At 41.9% G+C, this 20,862-nt stretch overlaps 1 protein-coding gene across 2 annotated transcripts in view; it reads right to left on the bottom strand.

Moving 5' to 3' along the window:
- Positions 1-3,797: 3,797 nt before the first annotated feature.
- ALKBH8 (alkB homolog 8, tRNA methyltransferase) overlaps positions 3,798-20,862 on the bottom strand; it is a 51,459-nt gene continuing 34,394 nt past the window's right edge. For both annotated transcript variants that reach the window (XM_075140065.1, XM_075140064.1), the window contains exons 8-12: positions 20,022-20,128; positions 15,712-15,866; positions 14,615-14,880; positions 5,474-5,623; positions 3,798-4,501 (exon numbers count right to left, since the gene is read on the bottom strand). In XM_075140065.1, coding sequence (XP_074996166.1) covers positions 3,932-4,501; positions 5,474-5,623; positions 14,615-14,880; positions 15,712-15,866; positions 20,022-20,128 — 1,248 coding nt within the window. In that variant the 3' untranslated portion in view covers positions 3,798-3,931. The remainder of the gene's footprint in view (positions 4,502-5,473; positions 5,624-14,614; positions 14,881-15,711; positions 15,867-20,021; positions 20,129-20,862) is intronic.

The raw sequence follows: 20,862 nt of genomic DNA, 5'->3' as shown, positions 1-20,862 counted from the left end.
GGAAAACCCCCTTTGGTAACAAGTTATGAACTGCATGTTCAACCCACACATCAGCCTTGCCCCACCCGGTGTTCTCCATGCCAAAACCCCCTTCCAGAACCAGGACCAGCTGAGACCCATCACCACCGGCCTGCCTGGGACAGGGAGAGCAACACTTTCTATTCTGGGTCAGGCTGAAAGGGATGGGCAATGCTGCTGTGACTTAGCTAAAAGCAGGTGGCTGAAAGGAATACCTCGCAGCAGGAATACCAATGGTATGGGAAGGCTGAGAGCAAACTCTGACCTTTCCTCAGGCATCCCAGGTGCTTCACCATAGAACTGGTGAAAGAGGGAATCTGACCCCTTCATTTATGCAGCAGTCAAGAAGTGATATTCATCAGCCGTGGCAGTCGAGAAATGCTTAATGCCACGCCAGACGCTGCCTGACGCTGCCTCTGCCAGGGGAGCGGAGGGAAGCAGCAGAGCTCTGGGGGAGCCACAGGGCCTGAGAAGAATAGATCACTTTGTTAGATGCAGTCCATGTTCAACAGTTCAGGGTTTATGTCTACTTGGTGCATTCGAGCCCTGGGTTAGAACGGCGCTTAACCCCATGCCCAGCTCAGAGCCAGCGGTTAATTTGGAGGCAGCACCTCTGTGCTCTCCTCAGTCAGAACAAGAGCACGTTGAGTAATCGAGCACTACCACAGACCCAATTCTAATCTGTCACACAAGGTCAAGATACGGCAGCACTTTGGACTGTTTCAAGCAGTGCTTGCGTTTCTTATCAGCACACTGTATATCCTTACGGAAAATGTACCTACAGGCAAACAGAGCAGCAGCTGCTGTCTGCTCAGCAGGAATCCAGGCACCGACAAACACAGAGCCACGCAGATAAAGAGCTTAAGAAATGCGGTCCTCCTACTTTCTTCTACATGGATGCAATCCATAGTAATCAGAAATAATAGGCAGCCCAACTTAGTGAGTTAGTCACTGCACAGACACCCAACAGAGGTTGTCCCTGCCCTCTGTCACCAATGACACACCGACGCTGTGTGGCACTGCACCGGGAGCCCGCAGCCCACCTGGGAACTGGGTGCGCTGCTGCACCCAAACACGGCGTCCCAGTACTGAATCCAGCTCAGAGGCCTCAATGCAAAACTGTGTCACACAGGGGCCTTCGAAAACTGGCCCCTAGTGGGAAATGCAACTTTCTGGGAAGGATCCCAGAGGGAAGAGAGCACACTGGGGCACCCCTGCAAAACACGATGAAGTCTTAATAACTGGTAGGCAGGTTTCTCAGCAGAATGTAATGTCAAGTAAAAGTAAAATAACAATGCAGGTCTCACAGCTGATTTGCCACATTCCTAGCTTGAATATATATTACTCAGTGTTGCCATTTACTCGTGATAACTATCAGCACAGCACCCTCCTGCATGTCTTCCCAGGGCCACCCTCTGCCCAGCGCGTCAGCTGGGAGCAGAAGCATGGACAAGCAAGTTCCTCTCTAGGTCAAAGGAAGAGGAGGAAAATAGGAAACAGCAAAACCAATGATTGGTAAGAGACAAAAAAGGGGTAAAAGAAAAGCAAAAAGCAGTGCCAGAGAACAGGTACCAGCCCTACTGAATATCAAACACATGCGATCACTGCCCGCGGGCTACACTTTAGTGTATGGGAACCTCCATGCTGACTGCAAAAGCCACGATCAGCCTCTCTCACTCGGACAGTGCGGGGAAGCCCCGCTCCAGGGAAGGGCAGGCAGGAGGGAGTGTTTGGAGTTGGGAAATGAACAGTTTGCTACGCTGTAAATGTTCTGAGATTAGAGGGGTAGCCTGGTCCTGCAATGCAGTTGGGGAATGGATCACATTTCCATCTCCGCCTATGGCATCAACCAGTTTACGTCACTCCTTGGACTCAGTTTCCGCTTCCCATCTTGGACTTCCTTGCTTAAATCAACGCTTGGAGTGACAACTGCCTTCTCCTGCTTGCCTGCACACCCAGAGCACTGTTCAAACAGCGAGTTGCTCCCGTGACAGAAACTGCACGATCGATAGTGAGTGTTAGTTCTTCCCTTTCCAGCACCATGTCTCCCTTGATGACACCAGGGCCTGCTCACATCACGAGGTCTTGATCAGCAATGCCCTGATCACAGTCTGACCACAGATGTTATCAAGGAGAAGGGAAGACTCCTCCTGCATAAACTCACCAGCTGTGCCACATACCAGAAGAGCCAAACTGCACACATATGGGAAGTCCAACACTTCCCAGCTATGTGGTATTGGGTATCCTGAAGATGCCCAAGAAGGCTCATCTGCCATGGACATGCCTCTGCCACCCTGTGGCCCAAAGAAATCAGCTAGGACAAGGCTGCTGCTACACAGACAGCATTTGCAGCTGAGGAATGAGACCTCCTTCCTCAAGGGCTTTTTGGAAGCAGAGCGCAAGCAAGGCACAGGATAGATGAATTGTGGTGGCAGCAAGCTCCTCTCTTACCACTGTCATTCCCCTCAGATTTTCTCCATTATATGATGGGGGGAAAATGGCAGAGCCTAGAAGAAATGGTGACTGGGAGCAGGCTGCCAGCGCAGCAACCTCTTTAACCTGCAAGGCTGAGGCTGGCAGGAGTAGGCCAAGGGCACACAGCTGTCCTCCAAGTCCGTATGATTCAGGATGGGCACCTCAGTTTAGATGCCATTAGTTACAGCAGCAATGACCTGCCTATACCATAGATCTTGCTACAACTACAGGCGATGAATCAACGAAAAGGGCAATGAGGGCACAGCCTAGCAGTACTGATTTTCAGAGGCACCAATAGCCACTCACCATGCAAAAGCCAGTCTATTATATCTTAATTCTGCAAATGCACTGCAGGTGGCATGCTCCTTTGATAGCACAAGAGCTGTGATAAATAAATTGTGCTAGTCATTGCAGGCAACAGCAGCAATGGCGCTGTGAGCCAGCCAGCCCAGCATCAGTTCCCCTCTACTCCAGTTCTTTGTTCTTCTGAAGTACAATAAATAAAAATTGTACCATTGCCAACATTTAGGGGTTGAAACTACCCTGCAGAAAATTTGCACCAATATTGCTCTCACTTTAATCTTTTTCCTGCTTTTTCCAGAGGCGTCTGAGCTGGCACCACACGACAAGTCGTGGTGCTGCAGGCAGAGAGCCCTGCGCACAGGAAGGCAGGCAATTAGCAGAGCTGGTCAGGGTACTCCAGCTGGGCAACCTCACACCACAGAGGAGCTTTCAAACAACACCAGAACCAATCTGGGGAGTGACAGCATGAACTGTGGGTACTTGAGGGTCAAGGAAGAGAAAAAGGGCTGTGGTATCCTACTGGCTTTCCAGTTCCCCTTGAGGAAATCATTAGTACCATGACCAAGAAAAGAGAGTAAATTACAAGCTGAAAGAGATCTGTCACCCCTGACAGACACCAAAACAGGCAGGACCCTCTACTGAACTTTAAGCAACCTTTTGACTCTTCAGTTAAACTGGTTCACATGCCATTCATTCCCTCCTCTCTGACCCACAGTTTTATACAACAAACAGCTTTACCTTTCTGGCCCAGAGCTCCATTCCAATTAGCTGTGGGCTGTAGAGAGGCCACGACAGCTACACCAGCATAAACTGGTGTAAGAGAAGGGAGAAACAGGCCCTTTGTCTTTAAAAGCTCAACACTGGCCTTACTGATTTCCATGCCCGGTATTCTCCCACTTAATCTCTTCGCTGTAATTCACAAGTAAAATAAACACTCTGCAGAGGTAGTATCCGAGTTTGGCCATTATTTTGTTAACATATGCACACAGTGCTAGTTACTGTTATTAACTCAATAAGCAATCTTTATTCTGCTATTTTAAAAGAGGTAATAGCTGCAACCTGCATTAAAAATACCTTTCACACTGTAAAAAACAAGCAAACAAAACACCACAGGTAGTGGAGGAAACACCACAGGCTACAGCTTTTCTAGAACCACACACCAGTTTCCCTGATCATAGTAACTCTTTTGAACCCTCACACAATCCAGGGATCTGCATGCTGCTTCCAGCTCCCCTTCACAGAACACATGGTAATAACGGTGGAAAACAGGGCTGAGTTCTTGCAATTCCTTAGAGCCAGCTGGAAATGACACTGTATCAACACTTTCCCCTTTCTGTTTAGTGCCACCTTTCAGGTGCCAGGGAACCAGCAAATCTTGAGAGTGAAAGGAGGTTCGGTTAACGTGAACAGGCAGTCTGGAGTCTGCGACTGGCTTTGCATCACAGCCTTCGTCCTTCAAGTCGTTAAGGAGTCGGTCAGAACATGCTGAGTCTTGGCTGCTGCTATCAGGCATTTGATCACTAAGCGGACTCTGGGCTCTGCCAGTATCTATTTCCTCCTCCTTGTCTTTACTACCATTCTTTTCCTTAAGGTATTTAGACTTCTGGTTTTTGTATTCTTGTTCCATTGCCCAGACATAAATGAGTGCCGTTCCACCAGGTCTTAGAAGCCGAGCTAGTTCACGGATAGTAGCCAGTCTCCTCTCCTACAAAGGAAAAACAAAAGCGTGAAGCTAGTAAACAAAAAGACAGGAGAATGGAACGGCAGCAATTCCTCCTTACTGCTCCCCCCAAGATACCACAAAAATCAGAGGAATTTTTTCCACTACTCATTTTCATTCATAATATAGCCCATCACTATGCGCAAGCCAAGACATTTTCCTGAATACAATTCTTCCATTTGAAAACAGTGCTGTGCTGAGCAGGATTTCTTGGACATATCAGCCCAGCTGGAAAGGACACACGCCTCTTCAAGAAGGTTGTTCAATATCTAAAATCCCAGATTCAGATCTACCGTATCTGATGCTACACACCCTAACTCTGCAGCTGGAGGAGTCAGATTTATGGCTTAAACACAGGTCCCCTGACCACCCGAACAAAGATATGTCAGCCTTCTCCAGAACGGACTTCTTCCTACTTTTTATATTGCATTTGGAAACATTCCCTTAGGCCCCACCTCAGATTATGGCTCCATGGTCTAGAAGCTTGTTAAAATCACACAGTTCCTGCCAGGAGAAGCTTACACAGCCCAGAGATATGTCCCTGTTGTTCTTTGCAGATGGACAATGAAGGCATAGAGAAAAACCCCATGAGATCTGCTCAAGATCTGAGCTGGGAAGTAACGTATCTCCTGACTCCCAAAGCAGAGCCCCCTTCTCCAGTGTCATTAATTGTAAGCAGATGAAAATGAAACACAAACACCTAGATCAAAGTGCCAGGAGGAGCAAGGGCATCTGACAAGCAGAGGGAGAATGTGAAGAGAAAGTTTAACAAGCAGCAGCAGCACAACAGCTTAACTCTGCTCTGACAACTGCTTACACCAAGTGCACACCTTTGATTTCCCCCCATTTTGTTCCTCCCTTTTGCTTCTATGGGCCCAAACTAGCAGTTTTTTGTAATATTAGTAGCTCTGCACAGCAATACAACAGTACAGTGGAGCACAGAGAGGGGTGACTTACCGCTGTTGAGAAATGGTGGATTACAGCAATAGAGATGCAGGCGTCACAAGAACCACTGCGGATTGGCACCGACAGGGCATCACAGACAAAAGCCTGGAAATTTTTTTCTCCACAAATATCCACCAGGTTTTTGCTGCGATCACAGCCAACCTATAACAGAAAGTATTTCGTTAAGCTTTTCATAAAAGGATAATTACAAGACTGGAAAATGATTTTGACTTGATGCTTACAGTAATAGAGTCATCACAGTCTCCTACTGAGGTAACACATTTTAGTTTAAAATAAAAATGAGAACAAGTGTGAGAAAATAGCCTTAAGTAGGAGGAATATATGGTTGCCAAGTATAGACAAAAAGAAAAAAAAACTCTGATGCTTACTTAAAACAAAGATGGCAGACTGGATATTAGACAGCTCATTATAGCACCCTGATTTTGAACCAGCTTAAGACAGAACAGGTTTCAACCTAACTTTCCCTCAAAACAGGCTCTTAAGGTATCTTGAAATCAGCAAAACGAGAGGTGACCTAACCTCAGTATTTTCTTTTCCTTTCAATTGCCATTTGTAACCTGAAAACATTTGCAGCAGCCAAATACTGAACTCACAAAAGCTGAATCTACAAGTGTAAACGACAGTCTGGTGACCTTGGTAGCATCACTGAAGTATGTCGCACAGCTTCACTGACCACCCAGGTTTCGTCATTTCAGTATAAGTAAGGAAGTGCTCAGGTACAGCCCTCTTCACCCTTAGTATCACAATCCACAAAAATTTAAGCATAACATAATTTTCCAAGGTTCTGTACAGTCCAAATGAAGTGACCCCTAGGAACCATTTCAGGACACCTCATAAAATGTTTCTTTTTTCCCCCTTTGAACCTCACCCAGTGTCCAGGTCAAAGATGGTAAGAAAAAGCATCTAGAAGAGGTTTTTATCGTGCTTGCATAAAAACAATACATCCAAACTGATCAAGACCCTTCTGAAAGAACAAATAGAGCGAGGCATGCACCACCCTCATTTTCATGTCTGCCACGCACATCGAATACTCAAACCAAAACCCTGCTACAAAGTCGTATATCAAACTCAGCTTGCTTAAGAATATTGAATTTATTTTTGTTTTCAATGATCAGCAACAAGTAGACAGCAGAGAACAGATTCAGAATCCTAAATAATTACTGCTGACAGTGTTTATTGCATTTGACACAGAAAGAATACTAAACCATCCTTGATACAAGAAGAATAGCAAACAACTTGCTCTGGTTAATCAACCCAGCAGAGACAACAGTACTGCTAAAATTAAAAAAAACTTTCGCAATAATTAATGAAAATATATTTATTTTCCATTATAACTTTTCATTTTATCGGTTCAAATCATTTTATCTTTCACATCTACCATCACATTTTTGAAGAAAACTGACTGGATTCTGTTCCAGTCTTATGTCCTGAAAGCTTCCAGGTGAGCTGTCTTCTAGTCAAGTCCCTGATTTTTGGTCCAAAGTAAATGAAACAGTTGTGAAAAAGCCAACCTGACGATCCAAGGTAATCCTCCACAAAAACAGTACTATGAATATGTACATATTGTCCTGCCAATTAGCTCTAAACAGACCTGAAAAGATCAATCCTAGTATTGCTTTCTTGCCCTTTATTCCTTGGCCTTGTCTCCGCATTTACTGAAGCACGGAGTGAATAGTGTTATCTATGAATAAAAAAAGGAAACTCTTGTTTACTTGGAAGTGAACATAAATCCCCATCATTTCACACTGGAAGCCAACTGAAGTGTCTTTAAATTACTCTCATCATGGAATGGATTTAACTGACAACCTGCATGTTAGAGATTCCACGCCTCATTACTGGTGCCTTCAACTACTTCTGCAATTAAGACATTAGCGTGCAGTATTTAACAAAACTCAAGGACCAAATTCACTGCTGGCAGAAGGAGGTGAAAGAATACTTGCAACTTCCACTGACAATAAGCTTTCCCAGAAAGAATTACTTTGGCCCTGCGTGTCTATAGTCAAAACGGGCTGGATAATGGAACTCAATCCTCCTCTCCCAAAATGACCTTGAAAAGGACTACATTGTATGTTGATGAAATCCAACGAACCGAGAACGAGAACAAAGGTATGATTGCCAGAATGTGAAGTCCTCATTTGCATCTAAATTATATCAAATCATTACGAAGTCAGGCTTACTTGTATTGTCATACTTATTAAAGTGAACCTACATCCAAAGCAAAAAGATTCTGTTTCACAATGAAAACGTAGACCTTGAAATGGATCACTCTGAACGCACAGCTGCGCTAAAATAGGTATATTAGGCTAAAACTTCAAGTTGTCTTAAATGTAAACATTATAATAGATGCTACATATATATGCATGAATGCTGAACACAGGGAGTCACGACAGATATGCCTGGTGCTGGAGCTAAGCAAATTTAGCATCCTTACAAGAATTATCTCTGCATGATATTTTAAAAGAATTACAATCACCACATTCCTGCATTTTCCAGCTTACAAGAAACATACATTCATTAAAAAACAAAATACATTGGTTTCAGTCTCTTAGAAAACAATAAGCTAGCAAAAAGCAGCTAACTTCAGTGGTGCAATGCCAGCTTACAGCTGGAAAATGAGCCTATCTATGATTTTTATGAGTATAGAAAACATTTACAGCAAGGGGCAGAGACCCCAAACTCAACTTTTCCCAATTCTATTACTGACTGACTTCTACATTCTGAAGCATGTGGAACTTTTGATGTGATGTAGCTTCGTTTACAGAAAACAGTTCAAAGAAATATTTTAATTTAGAACAGGTTTCTTTTTCTCTCTCTAATTAAACATGTAATCAAAACATTTTTTAAAAAATTCTCAAAATATAACCAGAATGCTTTAATTTTTGCCAGTTCATATCTCTAATTTTGATGCTCAGCAGACAACGCTGTCCTTGCTGACATCTCTTCCAGAAGAGTGGAGAACAGTAGACGCATTACTATTAGTTCAGTGTCCAAAACCAACAGAATCTAGTACATCTCTTGGTGAGCCAAGCTGTATACATTTTTAAGGTTCCCTATTTCTTACTATCTGTGAGTCTTCGCAATCATTTCTTACACCTGTTTTCCCAGTCTTCCACATCAAATTCCTTGCTCAAACCCTCCAACTTCTCATACATATCTCAAATAGCATAGCTGACTATTCGGCTGAATCCACCTTTTAGGGAGTCCACCTCTCAGCAAGTTGCTCTACACCTTTTAGTATTTCCCCAAAGGAGGTTGGCTTCCCAGGTTTCTCGGATTTTACTCCGGGCAGCCATTCCCACATCCCTGCCTTTTCGGCAGGTACTTCCACCCCTCTCTTCAATGCTTTTTGTGATGTGGACAATGGCTCACAGGAGCTCCAGAGTGGCCACTGACACCTATATACTGGGGCTCAGAATCCACTTACATTTTTAACAGGGATTTCAGGCTCTGATTTTCATTGTATCTGGATAAACATTAACTGCAGCCAACTCTTGTTTTAAGCCAGGAAATCTGTATTAGTATGGAGGGCCTCCATACTAATCTCATAACTCCGCAACTAGAACCCCAGCAAACACAAAACTTAGGAAAGAGGCAAAAGCGTGTCGTCATTCTGGCATACAGCACCCTCTCTTTAGGGCACACTGGGTAACGCAAACCTTTAGACTAATCAAAGTATCAAAAAAGACTAGATAAAAGAGGATAAGGGAAGGGAGAAACAAATGTAACAGCTGTGATTTCTCCAAGTTTGCAGCAGCTCTGTACTGGCTTCCTGGGAACGGGTAACACAGGCAGATATCCCATCCCGCTCCTTTGCATTCCCAGGCACCTTCACCTCCACCGTTTCAGCCAGGAGTAGCTAAACTAAGTTTTATAAAATCTACTTAATGCAGTAGTTTAGAATAGATCATTAGTGGGCAAAAGACACTAAATAAATAGCTTTCTTTGTAATGGTGCTGCAAATCTGCAAGAGAGAAATCCTCTTGCAAGCCTAAATAAAGATAGGTAAAGACAGGTCGATGTTGCCCACCATTATATATCTTCTTTCTATGTTATCTCATTACAACTAACTCTGCTTGGTGGAATTAGTTCATTTAAGTATCTGGAAACCTGATTGATTCAGCACATTAGAAACTGATGAAGAAAACGACATCTAATTCTGAAATCCAGCCGCCAAATGGAATTATGCAGCTCCCCAGAGAAACACTTCAGCTATAAATGATAGCATGAGAGCCTCAGGGAACCAAATTACATTCCAGCAAACACACACATACGTAGAAAAAGAGACACCAGCACAGCCACAGCAAGACAAATCCCCTTGCTCCAGTTGGTCTGAGTCAGGCCTTTAGCATTCCTTTCACGTAGTGTGTTGGTTTTTCATCATGTACAGTCAGGGTGTCTGTGGAAACAAAGTCCTATGTCTAAAACGTGATAATCCTTTTCTCAATGACAAAGCATCAGAACCAAGCTGACCAGATCAATGTTCATTCTGGTTTTGTGCTGCTGTTACCCAGTTCCTTCTGAGCTCTCTTCATCCTAGATCTCCTATCATTTTCTTACTGATTTCCCACCATGATTCCTACTTATTGAGAGAAAAGGGCAGGAAAGGTTTCTCTGCCTCACCCTCCGATCACTAAAATACAGTGAACTGGCTCCAAATATACTTTTGCAAGTTAGTTTTGTCCTTTCTCGGATAGGAATCTGTTCTCAATCAACATGGACCCAGTGTAACTAAAACCCACCCACCATTACGCAACCATACCACAGCAAATCCTCACCCTCTCTCTTCCCCACACCCTGGCAAAATCAAACTTTAATACAGTTCCAGCAGATCCCAGTTTGGGACAGTAATGCAGAAAACAAAGATGCACATCTCACAGCAAAAGGGTGTCTTACAAGGTCGTGTGAAATACAAGCAACATTACTGACAACCTCTGAATGACACGCACTACAGAAATAGAAATGCCTGTATTAAAGCAAAGCATTTGGGCTCCTACATTGCCATAATTTTTCTTCTTAGCATCAGTATTCTGGCAAGGAGAGTAATTTACATATATAAAAAGAAGAGAGAGATATATATTTATATAAAGAAAAAATATCTACCCAATAGCATTTTTAGTTGTTTGTTACGGGATTTCCCACCAGTTTATCAGTTCAATTAGAATTGTAAACCACAAAATTGAAAGGCTGCAATGTCTTTCACTCACACCCTAGTCCTGTGAGGATGCTGAACATTCCTGGGGGGGATTTACACATCACCATACCTAGCTGAACGCTCGAAACTGGGAGACAGAGCTAAAGCTCATAAAAACTGATGAGATACATTGCAATGATGTCAACTGGCTCTGGAATGAAACCCTTGTGGTGATGGGGGGATGGGTAAGGCTGAAATGTAGCATTCTGTAAAAATAAAAGCTCTGCTTACAGATATGAATATTAAGCTCAAAAGCGCTTAAATATAAACAATTAAAATAATTCCCGCAAATGAGGTTGGGTGCGGAGGGGATTGTGCAAAAAAAGAAAAACTAAAACCATTTCTCTCTTTTGCATTCATTCAAACGATAAAAAAGCTGGCTGAGAGAAAAAGTAATCTGAAACTTTATTAAATTCAATCTTTCTTCAGTCTTTGTCCTAACTACATCAGACTTGGATTCCATCTCTCACTCCAACATTCTTAATCTGAATTTGTTTGTCATGAAATTGCTGCTCTTTCACTGTGTCAGAATAATGCAGCCATTACAGGACTGTCATTTTCGTTGAGCATAGCTGGACTCACATGCATTTCATTGTCACACAACTATACCCAAGTAGATAAGGCTGTATGTAATCATCTAAAGAAACTGAAGCAAATACAATAGCACAGGCCACAGTGGAGACATTTTCAGACAGTGCCTGAAGATTAAAACCATCAAGAGAGCTACCTTAGCTTTAATCTACCATTAGCGCTGCTACTTAAAGCATCCTGTCTAAAAATGTACAATAACCTTTATAGCACATCATTTGCCTTCAGGAAGTGCTTGCCTCAGGTTTTCAGTATTTCTGAGTGAAAACACACCAAGCTAGATGGCTGTACTGACAGTGCTCTACTCAACCCCTAAATAACTCCTACTTTCACAGCATCGCTCTATTGCTTTTTTCCCAATAGGACCTAGGCTAAGAGCTCCAGTGCACTGTGCATAAAAACCTAGCAAGAGCCACAGCAATTGCTGTGAAGGAAATGCTGCAGTAATTTATTAAGTTTCTGCCTGGATTTTATGCCCCCAAGTCAAGAGGAGTATATGAGGGAGGAAACTAATGCCCTACATCTAGAGAGCACCCTCCTTATCCCAACGATGCACCTGATTCACAAAGCATATTCTTTAACCCCTCACCCTTGGATCCATGCCAAACACATGGTAAAGGGAAGTAACACAATATGAGGAACAGCCCTGTATAATCAGAGGAGAACAAAAAGCGGAGAAGACTGCTCCTTTCTCCCTCAGATAAAAAGAAGGGTTGAACAGGCTGACTCACGCAACACAGTCACCATACCAAGGAGATGGGCTACCGGTAATAACACTGATACATCACTAACACTTGTTCTACAGTACTTCCTATAGAACAGTACGGCAAGGGAATAGAGGTAAAAATCCCATTAAGGAATATGAGTACTGATTTCCCATTAAGGAATAAACGAGTAGTGATTTCCGACAAATCAGAAGCCACAAAATAAAGAACTGACGTCAGTCACTTCCACAGTCACAAAAATAGCAAAGTATTTAAAGTAGTACCTTGCTTCAAATAATAGCTTCAAATTACCAGTTGCTTTAGAGGAAGATGCACAAAAAAAATCATCAGGACAGTTCACTCTCTAAAAAGGTGACCATAAGAAAAATGTCTTGCTAAGTCCTGTCTACTGGCACTGTCCTTCAGGTCAAAGAACGAGGGTTTGTATTATCTATGAACAAAGTGATCTTACGTCTCTCAGAAGAATTTGACCCAATCCCTACGACCGCTGCTCAGTGCTTGGCTTTCTGGTGTTTTGTGACGGCAAGTTCCATCTGATAAATGGCACCAAATATGCCCGAAGTATTTTGTTCTCTCAGCAGAAAACAGATTGCTGCAGTTTAACCTGCTCCCAAACCATCAGGTCCCCTTGGATCTAGCAGCAACTACTCATATCCATGCTAGGTGATCTAAGTGACACCCACTGATAACCCTTCATCAGCACTGAATGACACCCAATAGTCCCACCTTACTCTGTCTCCAAACCGGTGTAACAGTACACCATTCCTCTCACCTCTTCTCACTAAGAGAACTGATTTAGTTCTCTTAGTCTTTTTGAGATACCTTGTCAAAAGTTTAAAAAAAACTGTAAACATGATATACACCGGTTTTTCTTTAACCACACTTTGGCTGACATATAAAAATAAATATAGTAGAAAGGAAGAGTCACATCCATCCTCCTGAGACTCTGTGCTAGCTTGCAGATGAAAATAAGCAAATGCAAAGTCTAGAGTCTAGCTCCAACCAAGAAGAACTAGGTGTCACAAGTAGAAAATAAAACTGAATGAAGCAATTACCAGATTGTTTTTCAACTGTCTCAACTGCTTCTTTAAAAGTTTCCTCCCTTTCACTGTTATTTTTTCACGTTTTGGATTTCTCCTGCAGGCATACATGAAATGAGGTAACTCCTAAAGTAACAGAGGGGAGGGGCTGGCTTTCATTTGGCTGCCAGTAGACATGTGATCTTTCTTTCCCTTAGCTGGTTAACTGTGGGCTCCAGAAAACAGATCAGTGCTGGCAATTTCTCAACACAGCATCTTGCATAGATTTTGCCTTAAAAGCCTTCCACAAACCTACACAACAGCAATTTACCAAATTCATTCTAGGACCAGGTGACCTTCATGGTATCCTGATAAACTTTTCTCCTCTCTAGTCAGGTTTGCTGATTTTTCTTACCAGAGTCAGGAGTGAAAGACTGAAATGTAGTGAACATTAATAATTATTCTCAGGCTACAGCAGTCAGGCATAAACATACCTCCTTATAAATCAGTTGATTTTGTTCTAGGTTATAAGAACAGTAACAGAAATAAATCCATTATAAATACAGACAAGGCTGTAAATAACAACTTATGTTTTATAGCTGAATGTAAATAGCAGGACAGAAACTCCTGAAACAGACAAACAAGTCTGACTTCTATTATTAATAATGAATGTTTTGCCTTACATAGAAGTTGTCAAGCCTGATGGACTTCAAAGTGTTTCACAGTACAAGCACATGAAAGAATCAGACAATTCTGGAACAGGGGAAAGCAGATAGCATAATGCACATCTCTCAGAAAGATTTCTTTTGGGTAAGAAAACCAAGAAGTTTGACCCTTGCAAAAAAGTTTTCGAAACATTTGCAATAAAAACTATCTCTTGGTTCATATTTGTATGTGCTTCGTGTCTCCCTGATAGGAAGGGAGAGAAATAAAACTGGGCTAAGTACAGACTGTGAGACAGTGAAGGTGATGAGAACATCAGCAAGAATGATGTCAGAACTGTCTAAAAGTGAAGAAAAGGGAGTGAGAGAAAGGCCAGAAATCTGTGCCGAAGTTGAGACTCCCCGATGAATTTCATGTTGGCATACTACTGGGCCTATGCACAGAGTCAGAGGTGGGATCGCTAAACTTGACATCATTCACAAATGAGCCATGCCACCAGGCCAAAGGGAAGTGAAAAGGATACATGAAAAGTAGTACCACCCATGAAGATTTCAAGCACATATACATTGCATTCCCCACCCACAAGCCAAGTGAAAACCTTGTTGGAAGCATTCAAACTGCCCAATCATTTTCCCTTTTATTAAGCTTATTAACAACAAAAAAGGCTAAAACACCTGTTACAATTCTTCAATCCACTGCACCCATTACTATTTTTTTAATGAACATATTTTGACTTGCAAAGCAAAAGTGGCTTTGAAAAAAGAAAAGGGTAATGCACATAGTGAATGGATGTGGAAACGTAACACAACTGGTAATTGATCTTGGATGAGGAAACAGCTTTCTATTCTTGGCACTCTTCTCACAACTGAAGCTCCAACATGCTACAACTGCACAATGGAATAAACACTAGTACCAATGAAAACAAATGACGGTAGCTACTACTTACCATGTACAAATCCTTGTTGATGCCTAGATATTTCCCATTACCACAACCAACGTCCGCCACTATTGACCCTTTTGGTAGTGACCTGAGAAACTCTGCAATTCGGGGCCACGGGCTGTGCCTGGTACTGCTGAAATGTGTGGCAATCTCTTCGTACACCTTGTGCACATATTCTTGCTCCAGCTTTGAGGCCTCCATCTCACTGTGGGGAAATGAAGGTGGTACCTGTCTTTGCTGTCCTTTCTGGCTGTCACAGACAGATGGGTAAACTAGATACAGCAACAGATACACAAAAAATAAAGTTTTTTAAAGTCATTTTTTTAAAGTTGGTTGAACTTATTTAGCAAAATAAAATTAAAAGTGAAATATTAAAATGCAAAAAATGCTTCATTTCTCCTTTACCTTTTAAAAACTGAAATGTAGGTCAAACTGCAGAAGTGTTTGATGACCTTAAAACAAGAAACCCGCCCACATGTACCAGAGGCCATTTGCAGTGATCATTCATCCTGCTGTGTTAACAAGGTTTATGTTTTCAAAACTGAGACAATGCCCCTAATATCAAAGATCATGACATCATGGCAATTCAGTCTCTGAAATTCTGTTCTGAGGGCAGAAATGGGCTTCAATTCCATGTAATTGTTGAGCCACCTATCTATTATTATCTGTCCTGCCCTAAGGCACTTACATGGCTCTATCACTACAGATCTGACTGCTTCTCCTTCTCTAATGCACTTATTTTCACGAAATTACAGTCCCCTTCAAATAAAAGACAACAAAAACTGATAGGAACCTGAAGAATAATAGCTACTTCTATTCTGGTACATAATTCCAGCACTTGAGGTCCCAATGAAATGCCAGATTCCAGATTTACTTGCCTGGCTCTAGAGCAAGCCAAATGCCTTCCTGTATAGAGAAACTACAGCAGCCAAATGGATGCAACCAATTCAGGCCATACAGTATGCCTAACCCTGAGCCATTCAGGAATGGCTACCAAGACTGCCAAAACTACTCAAAGGGATAAACCAGTTTGCTCAAAAAAAATGCTTACATGTTGGTAATAAATAACAATTTTGACTTGAAGATCACCTCAAGACACTTACTGCAATTGCAAGGGCTTCTCCTCACTTTCCTGAATGTAAATGATGTCCTTGTTTCTCTTCGATTTAGTGTTAAATCTCCAACATCAGCAGTGATTGTTCCAACTTTCTGCCCAAGCTCAGATGCTTGAATGACATCATATTTTCGGGGTGTAATCCTAAAACAAAGTAACAAAAAAAAAAAAGAATAATTTGCATCAGAAAAAAACAATCCATCTTTATAAGGAGGCACTTCTTAACTACTGTGACAAGTGTGATTACAACATGCTATTTAACTGCTGCTTCTCAGTTTTCAACTCAATCAATTTCAGAAAAAAAAAAAGAGGTGCTGACATATAAACTAATGACATTAATTAAAGTGTTATTTAATTGCAAGTAATTACATTTCCCTTTCCTCCCTCCCTTTCCTTCTGTAAAGTTTGATTGTTTATTTTTCTAGGACTTTATACGGGATATATTTGTTAAAGCTAAAATACACTAGTGAAAATGGTGGCTATGGGCACAAAAGCATAGTTGAGCTCTACATTAGCAGATTGAAGTTTCTTGTTACAAACGGGCCTCTCCAATGAATTCTGCTTTGCAATAGAATTGCTTTTCCATTTATTGACAACAGAAGATGCAGAGTAGCAGCATTTGGGAGATTTGCTAAAATGCCTAAAGGGAGAAACTCTGCTATAGATCTTCTTTCTTGACCAAAATCTATCTATCAATCAAGCAAACTGGGAGCATTGCTTCTTAAGCTACTTCTGGGTTTGGCACTGATCTTAATGGAAAACAAAAACATTTTTGCAAGGGCAAAATTCATAAAATGAAAGTGATTTGGAACTTTTTTGGGATGACAAAAGTTTCAAGTAATTTTATGAAGAGATTTACATTACAAAAAAGTACCAAACCCAAGAATTTTTAATAGCTCTACAAATGGATCTCTCTCAAAGTTGAGAAGAGGAAAATGACAAAGTAAGATGTGGAACACAACATGAGAGAAGAGAAACAGCTGCACCCACGTGTGGTTTCCCATCACTTGCACATGGGAAAAAGTAGATACTCTTGGAACAAAATGGAAACTCTTCAGGGAAATAGCTTAGCACTTCAAAACTGTTACTGTCACACTGAAACGCTTCCTGAACTTAGTCATCAAGAGATTAATGCAGAAATTTCATCAAGGCGGGGAAAAAAAAATCATCTCTAAGGAACTGGCCTCTCAGTGAAGCCCCTTCAGAGCTGCTGACTTCAAAGTACTTGATTCCCAGCAGGACAAACTCTCAGTATAAAACTGACTTCCATATTGGTTAGCTGAGTTCAACTCTCACAGGTTGAGCCAAAAGGGGGGAAAAAAGTCTCTTACATCTTTTCATAAAGCAGAGCATTCAGTCTCATCTCAAATTTCTTTGGAACTTTTTTGCAGGTCACATGAAACTGTTGACCAGTGCCTGTACTTCACCAAGAAGAACTATCTGAATGCCGAGAAGGCAGCCTGCAGTCTGTTCAGCATTCCCGTACTTCGCTGTATGCCATCTTTCCTACTGCAGGGAAGCTGATCTCTAATCGAGTCACAGAGGAAAAGAGAGCAGGTCCTTTCTGTCTGGAAATCAGGAAGCAGCACATTGATGCCATTTAGATGTTGCAAAAAGGAGACATGGAGCAGCCCCAAGAATGCGAATCTCCCAAAGGCAGCCATGGAAAGGATGGGATCTAATAAAGGACTGTCTTGTTCATGGCAGATAATGAAACTATGATGAAATAATCAGCTGAGGATGCCCAAGACTCCCTGGACAGGAGAACTTCAAATCCCGAGTTTGCAGATTTTTTATTTGGTTTTCTTTTGTACCTGCAGCAATAAGCTAAGCATAGCAGCTAATATTTTCAGAAATGTCTTCTTTTTCAAGGTTCTAGTTTCAACCTACATAATTTTCTTTTGCCTATACTACAAGCAAGAACTCTAGACAAAGCCTGGGCTAAAAACAGGCTTCCCAATATCAAAAATAAAATGCTGCACATCATCCTGCTTGGCACAGAGTTATTTTACTATTGCAGTGTCAGGAATGGTGTTTTGCCAGGTTACCCAACCAAAAAAGAACCTCATCAAAAAAACATGACAAATTAACCTCATCAGAAAAGCCATAATTTTACTTTCACCTATGAGACAAAAAGAGCACATATCTTTTTCTCTACTTGATGACACTGTATAGCTTATTTCTTAACCATATGTTTCTCTTTCAGAGAGAAGAGAACAAAAAACATTTTCCTGTGCACTTTGTTAACAGGGTCAAAATGAAATCTCTCATTCCCCTGCCATCCAAATATACACATTGAAAACATTTTCAGAATAATTCCAAAATTGAACCTTTTGCTCTCTAATTTGACTTCTGAGGAGTAGATAAAAGGCATCACAAATGATCGTAAATACATCCTGACATTATGTATGCAAGTGAATTAGCTATACTTGCTCACTGGATGATTAATCTTGTTGATTACAATAGTATGCTTCACTAGCATGATGGACAGCTTATTCCAGGTGAGTATCTTGACCCACTACTGCTTTTAAAAATATACGGAAAAACTATTTTTAGGAAAGGTGGACAAGCACTGGGACAGGAATAACTTATACATGAGTAGAAAGACCTGGGATCTTCATTTTAAATATAGCTTATGTCATCGTTTCTCAAAAGACAACCATCACTTGAAGGTACAAGTGAGTTAAGTAATAATCTCATTCCAGTTCTTAGTAGGCAAGTACACTACCCGAACTGGAATGCCTGCTGGCAAGTACTGCAAGTGCCCTGCATGCATCCTTCCCCCTCCTGGGAGTTTGGCTGCCCAGGGCCAGCTTGGAAAGAGCAGAGCTGGTGACCTTGGAGAAAGCTGTCATGAAGACAGCCAGAAGCCTCAGCAAGGGCCACCCCTCCTTCCACTGAGAGCTGCTTTTAAGCAGAGGCTGCCTTGCTGGGCCTTGCCCCAGCTACAGCCCCAGATGCATCCCCAGCTGTGTCTGTGCATGGCCACTGCCCCACTGATCTGGGCCTTAACCCCCAGACTGACGTCCCAACCTGGCCTCAGCCCAGTCCCATGGAGCTGCCCAATGCCCGGGCTTGGGGGCTGCCTCCCAGCTCCCCAGGCCAGCAACGTCACTGACATGGAAACTGCATTATGTTCTCAGAGTTGTAGATAACCTTTCCAAAAGACAACTGACAGTATTTGACAGGACAGAATAAAAAGCTTATAATGCTGGTATCAGTGTTCAGTCTTGTATACCAAAAAACAAAGGACTTCACTGCCCTGGGCTTCTATAATGATGCACATCAGGAGTACCAGCCGCTTTTTACAACTATTTAATTTAATGAGGGAATATACAGGTGGTATAAGCACTCTATAAAAATGAACAATGTAAAGGTCATTGGGGAGTTCATATTCACCCTTCTTCATAATACAAATTAACCAGTAAAATTAAAAGGCAGAAAATCTTCTGCCAATAAAAGGATTTGATGTTTAATTTACACAGAATGTAACAAGTGTCTTCAACTGACTGCTGTAACTGCTTGGGTCAGACAAAGGAAGAAGCATTTACCATTGGCATTTCTGTCCAATATGAGGGTTTCCACATTCTCCTGAAGTGTACTACTGTCACTCTCAGAGCTCGCCAAGGTTTTAGCCTTTTCGCCAACTTCAGCACTCCTATTGTAAGTATCTCCCAGTGGCACATGATTTAAAAAGCATGTATTTAAACTCTACAATAAGCAAAGCCTCAAGATATATTTCAAGAAATCTCTTTTCCAGGATCCCAAACCTGCTCAGTACAATGCAGCCTTATCAGTAGTTAAAGTGTCCCTAAAGCAGCTTGGAAGAGCTCAGGAAGACCCCACTTTGTCACCCTCATGCCCTCTGTGCAGGGGAAGTCACTCTCTTAAATCAGCCCTTCTCTAAAGCCTTTGGCATCTGTAATCCAATGGGAAAAGCTGTGGGCTGAAAAGAGAGAAAGGCAATGGTGAAGCTAATTGCACTACAATCAATTTTTTGCCAGCTCAGAGTCATTGAGGACTTTCACACTGCCAATGTAAGTGAGAGCGATTTCTGAGCGAAACTTTACTCGTGACAGCAGCAGGAAACTGCAGCTCAGGGACTGGCAATTAGCTTCCTAAAATCCCCATTTTTTTCAGTTTAACCTGAGCAGCATCTAGGCAGAGGAGTGAATTTGTGTATTAATTATAAACTTGATTTCTTTCAAGCAATTTAAAATATAGAATGTCATTAACAAAGCAAACAAACAACATATATTATTCTTCTATTATCAGCAATGCAGGAACTCTTACACATACCCATGGGTCCACAGGTATCTGGATTCTCCAGCCATCACCAATAAACTGCATCGGGGCAGCATAATTGCCACTGTATGGCCATCAGGGTGTTTGAAATCCATCACAATCTAAAAAGAAACAAAACCAGCCACCACAAATGAGCATGACTTACACAGCTTTATATACATGCCAAGCATTCTTAAGTCCTAGCTTGCTTTGCCTCTTCAATGTGTTCATCAGAATATTGCCACAAAACAGCTACGTATTTCCTGGGGATGCAAAAGCCTCTAGGTCTCTGTCCTTAAGATCGCTGCCTTTCAGCACTGTGTTCAAAAATCTGAGGCAGTCACAAATATATGTGTGAATACAGATAATTAAAATACTAAAAATATTTTTTTTCCTTTTCGCAGTAATAGCTAGCTTTGTGAGAACACGGTAGCACCGTTTAATCTCCGTGTGTACCTGTGAGGTAGGAAAGGATTACCACCCCTCAACTGCATAAGAGGAAGAGAGGGCTCCTGCTGTAACTCAGGCATCTGGAAGTTAGGTTCCTGAGCTAAGGCAGACAGCTACTGTTTTTTTGTGAAGTCTATGCAGAGAGAGACAAGTATCTCCACAGCGTGATTCATCCTAGTCTAAAATGTAGAACTAAGTGATGTGGAATGACCCTATGCCCTCTGGAAATGCCTATCCATTCACAGCAGATCGAGCTGAGACAATTAACTCCGAGTAGATACATAACATTTAGATAACCAGTATTAGGTGAGAGAAATAATTTCCAACCTGCCCACATTCTTGGAGGTTTGCAGCACAAGCAGCACATGCAGTCTCCCAAGATCCTGACTAACATGCCAACTACCAG

This window comes from Calonectris borealis, chromosome 1 (genome assembly GCF_964195595.1).
Source record: "Calonectris borealis chromosome 1, bCalBor7.hap1.2, whole genome shotgun sequence".
Lineage (NCBI taxonomy): Eukaryota > Metazoa > Chordata > Aves > Procellariiformes > Procellariidae > Calonectris > Calonectris borealis.
Note: the sequence above shows the minus strand (reverse complement) of the source record. Positions and strands in the feature narration are given on the sequence as shown.